We start from the raw sequence: 4,760 nt of genomic DNA, 5'->3' as shown, positions 1-4,760 counted from the left end.
TTTCAAACTAAATTATCTGCACCTAATAGCCGTCACCAAACCCGTCTCTATGATTGTAAAATGTAAACAGCGTGACCACAGCTCACCAGACAATGTGGGGGTGGGGTAGTGGTGGTAGTGATAGTAATAGAGAGAAAGAGAGGGGACTGCAAGGAGGCGCTTGCAGCTTGTGTTCTAACGGCTCCCAGAAGAGAATTATATATATATAGATCGTGCTGTTGGACAGTACTGATGCTCGTCCAATATTGTTTAGTGATACTGGCAATATCCTCACAACATCGAGAAAGAAAGTCTTGACAAAAAGTACAGATGTGTCGTCATACATTGTTTGGTAATACAGGCATTATAATCAAAACGTTGGGAGCTGTGAGAACAAGAATATCTTGACCAACACTATAGATGTTCGTCCTATATTATTTCAGTGACTCAGACTCCCGACATTTAGAATCAGACCTCACCCCCACTACTCAGACCACACCCCACTATTTAGATCACACCCCCACTAATCAGACCTCACCCCCACTAATCTGACCTCACCCCCACTAATCAGACCTCACCCCACTAATCAGACCTCACCCCACTAATTAGACCAAACCTCCACCAATCGGACCACACCCCAACACATCAGACCACACCCCCACTAATCAGACCACACCCCCACTAATCAGACCACACCTCCACCAATCAGACCACACCCCCACTAATCAGACCACACCCCCACTAATCAGACCACACCCCCACTAATCAGACCACACCCCCACTAATCAGACCTCACCCCACTAATCAGACCACACCCCACTAATCAGACCTCACCCCACTAATCAGACCTCACCCCACTAATCAGACCTCACCCCACTAATCAGACCTCACCCACTACTCAGACCTCACCCCCACTAATCAGACCACACCCCCACTAATCAGACCGCATCCCCACTAATCAGACCGCACCTCCACTAATCATACCTCACCCCAACTTATCAGACCACACCCCCACTAATCAGACCACACCCCCACTAATCTGACCTCACCCCCACTAATCACACCACACCCTACTAATCAGACCGCACTTCAACTAATCAGACCACACCCCAACTAATCAGACCACACCCAACTAATCAGACCTCACCCACTATTCAGACCACACCCCCACTAATCAGACCACACCCCACTAATCAGACCTCACCCCACTAATCAGACCTCACCCAACTAATCAGACCTCACCCAACTAATCAGACCACACCCAACTAATCAGACCTCACATCAGACCACACCCCCACTACTCAAACCACACCCTCACTAATCAGACCACACCCCCCCCCCCCTTATCTGACCACACCCTCACTAATCAGACCACACCCCCACGTCATTCAGTGACTACAGCGAAGTGCCGTGCATCCAGCAAAACTGTCGAATAACGGTTCTTACTGACACAATTAGCATCAAGCCAATATGGTCTAGAGGTAGAGCACTTAACCGCGAACCACCAAGTCTCGAGTTCGGTTCCCGATATGTGAGTCTATAAGACCTTCCAGAATCCATCCAGCTCTAGTGGGTACCCCTTGGTTGGATTAAAGAAGGCTGGGTTTATTGCTTGCTAACACATCGTAATGTTGCAGAACATATGAATTCTACCCCATCTACTTTATATATATATATATTATATATATATATATATATATATATATATATATATATATATATATATATATATATATATATATATATATATATATATATAACTTGTTATGTTAAAAATATAAAGTAATAATCATGATTTTGAAAAAGACGCATCCAAAGGTTTCATTCTTGTTGACTAAGCGCTACATCTAAATTAACATGCCTAGCAGCACTGTATGTTAGACTATTCTTAAAGCGACCTGTAAAAGATGTCAACATACATTGCTCATCAGTGACTGCTGAGATTTGAAAGATTTTGACAACGTTTTCTGTGCAGCCAGCAAGAGGGCGGACGTCTTTCTGTGAGGCCTTGGGATGTCTTCCTTGAGAGAGAAATATGCAGGCAAAATGAGTGAATTTTATCTATCTTTAGTAGGAAATATAAAGAATTGTCAGCGGCTTAGCGAGGGGGGGGGTGACACCAAGGCAAAAAATAGCAATATATATAGAGAAAAATGATAATTCCACTTAATTAAGTGATTATTTCGAGTGTTAAAAAGTCTTTTAAGAGCAAATTTGACAAAACCCGACAAGGGTAGAATGTTTGAGGGGGGTGGGGGGGGGGGGGGGCGCAAATCGAAAATTGAAAGTTTGGTTTGTCCCCGGGTGCCGGGAAGGGTCGCTACGCCTCTGGGGTGACACCATTAAGTGCCGCATCGGGTGACGCCCGACCTCGCTACGCCACTGAGAATTATTGAGGTGATTTGATGGTCATTGCACTACATGTGCAGTGCGAATGCCATGTAATATGGGAAATGACATTTGGATTGATTTTCTGACATTTGAGGAATTTCGTCTGAATATCTTGTTATCTTGTGGACTTCAGTAGATAACTCTGTCATTCGGAGAACGTTATCAATATGTACTGTCGTTTGGGTAATTGATATTCGCTCGAATTCCAAAGTGTTATAACCTACTAGCCTCTGTGGTTGAAATGTTTATTTACGACAATCATATATTTTACCATGGGCAGATTTCCCGAACTACACAGCTATACAATACAGGCCTATAGTGGTCGTCTAAGTTAAAAAAATAATGACTTCAAAATTAAAATGTATAATGCCAAACACAGACAACTCAAAATGTACAGAATAATATTAAACTATACAAATACTAAAGTAATTGTATGATAGAGTTATGTAAATGTATTCGTACAAAGTAAAACCGGCAGAAAACCGGAATGATAAAACTAGTTCTAGTTTTTAAATGTCTTAATTGTCTTTACTTTGACAGGTGTGTAGAGCTTATTCGTTATAAAGTGAAGCAAGCTAAATACACGAGGAAAGATTAAAAAAACACTAGATTAGTTTGTTTAATATCTCCATTATCTTAAGTCAAGATGGAATAAGTAAAGTTAAGATGTATCTACAAAGTAAAATTAGCTCAGAACAAACGATGAATGACAAAAACAGATCTGACGATGAGTGAAATGAAGATATATCTACAAAGTAAAATTGGCTTAGAACAAACGATAATTGACAAAAACAGATCAAACGATGAATGACAACAATAGATCAAACGATGAATGACAAAAATAGATCCAACGATGAGTGAGAACAATAGATCAAACGATGAATGACAAAAATAGATCCAACGGTACACTTACCACGCCTTCAGCGTACGATTCCCTCCGGATCGCATCGAAAAGGTTGGACGTGATGTCGTACTTGACCCGAGATATGCGCCGGACTGGTGCCTCAATCTCCATCAGATCGTCTTCGTTCACTGGCGTCTCCAAGCTTGACTTCTCCGATTCCTCCTCCCCGACCGCGACTTCTGTCTCATCGAAAGTAGATATTATCGATAACTTTCTCTCGCTGTCGTCCTCGGCTTGCTCGCCGTCCACATTCGAGATTGTAATGTGGGGGACGGGCGACACTTTGTCTTTTGGTTTGAGAATCTTCGGGCGTTTCGTTATCGATTTTTTTGGCTTCTTCCCATGGCGGATTATCCGGGTAGTTTTATCTGGCATTAACTCATCGTCGTCTTCATCTTCGTCGTCGTAGAGCTTTTTTCTCTTCCTGAAGGAGTTGAAGACGCGCGACGATCGCCGATTGTCTTTCTTTCACCCCAATCTTCACTTCCCGTGACGTGTTCGGGGGACTCTGTTCATCCGCAACTATCTCCTGCCATGTTTTACCTTTAGAAGGTTTTTTCTCAATCACCTCAGCTTCCTCTAAGCTTTCCTTATCTTTCTTCCCTTTCGACTTTCGTTTCTTTTCCTTTTCCGCGTCCTCCTTTCCGATTTCTACATCACTTTCCCTACTCCCGAGAGAATCTCTTCTATGAGAATCTCGTTCTCCCGCTTTTTTGTCTTTGCGGGACTTCGCTTTCTTTTTTCTTCCTCGATCGTCCATCTCATCACGCGGCTGGGTTTCATCTTCGTCGATCTCCTTCGTTCGGGACGGATCTCTTTTCTTCCCCCCGCGTTTCTTACCTCTCCGTTCCTCCGCCTCGTCTTCGATTTCATGCGCATCTTCATCCTCTAACGCGGTGTCAATGTACACAACCCCATCGATAAACCGCACCCGGTCTTCCTTGAACGATCTACCGTCTTCAATATACACAATCCCGTCGATGCACTTCACCCTCTCTTGGACGTACGTTTCTCCGTCATCGATGTACACCACACCGTCCAGAAACTGCAAGCCATCGTCCCGAGGTTTTTTACTTTTTTTCCCATCGGCTTCTCGGACGTCCTCTTGACTTGCTGTTTTGGAGCCGTGGCTTTTAGACTCCGCGCTGCTTGGGCGGATTAACTCCATGCTTCCTTCTCCTAAGGTTCTACTTTTTTTAACTTTTGTAAACTCATCTGAACCAGAATCTGCCATTTTATCAAACTCTTTCATCTTTGAAGGTATTCCAAATGCCTTCTTATCTAGTTTTCTAACGCTGTATGCAGTCGTACCTATTGATTTTCCAGCCTGATAAAAAAAAAAGTATGTTGTTTATAAATTAATGTTATGTATTTGGTTTAAAATGATGAAATTTACATCACGTTAGTTCCAATGTTGCATGGTGGATAAAAGCCTAAACTACACAGTAATAGAAGGCTATAGGGTGGTATTCTAGTAAAACTTGGT

General features: G+C 42.9%; 1 protein-coding gene across 1 annotated transcript; it reads right to left on the bottom strand.

Moving 5' to 3' along the window:
- Nucleotides 1–1,904: 1,904 nt before the first annotated feature.
- LOC131932762 (cylicin-2-like) lies at nucleotides 1,905–4,539 on the bottom strand. The gene is made up of 2 exons (XM_059289677.1): nucleotides 3,284–4,539; nucleotides 1,905–2,000 (listed from the first exon to the last, which is right to left on the bottom strand). Exon 1 carries the CDS (start codon nucleotides 4,524–4,526, stop codon nucleotides 3,666–3,668), a length of 861 nt encoding a protein of 286 aa, XP_059145660.1. The 5' UTR covers nucleotides 4,527–4,539; the 3' UTR covers nucleotides 1,905–2,000; nucleotides 3,284–3,665.
- Nucleotides 4,540–4,760: the final 221 nt, after the last annotated feature.

The sequence above is a fragment of the Physella acuta genome, unplaced genomic scaffold, assembly GCF_028476545.2.
Source record: "Physella acuta isolate Inbredline_101_S28 unplaced genomic scaffold, ASM2847654v3 ptg002272l, whole genome shotgun sequence".
Taxonomy (NCBI): Eukaryota; Metazoa; Mollusca; class Gastropoda; family Physidae; genus Physella; species Physella acuta.
This window is presented reverse-complemented; position numbering and strand designations above follow the sequence as displayed.

Excerpts from the sequence above, each read along its gene's own strand:
- LOC131932762 (XM_059289677.1), bottom strand. The coding sequence starts at position 4,526 with ATGAAAGAGTTTGATAAAATGGCAGATTCTGGTTCAGATGAGTTTACA.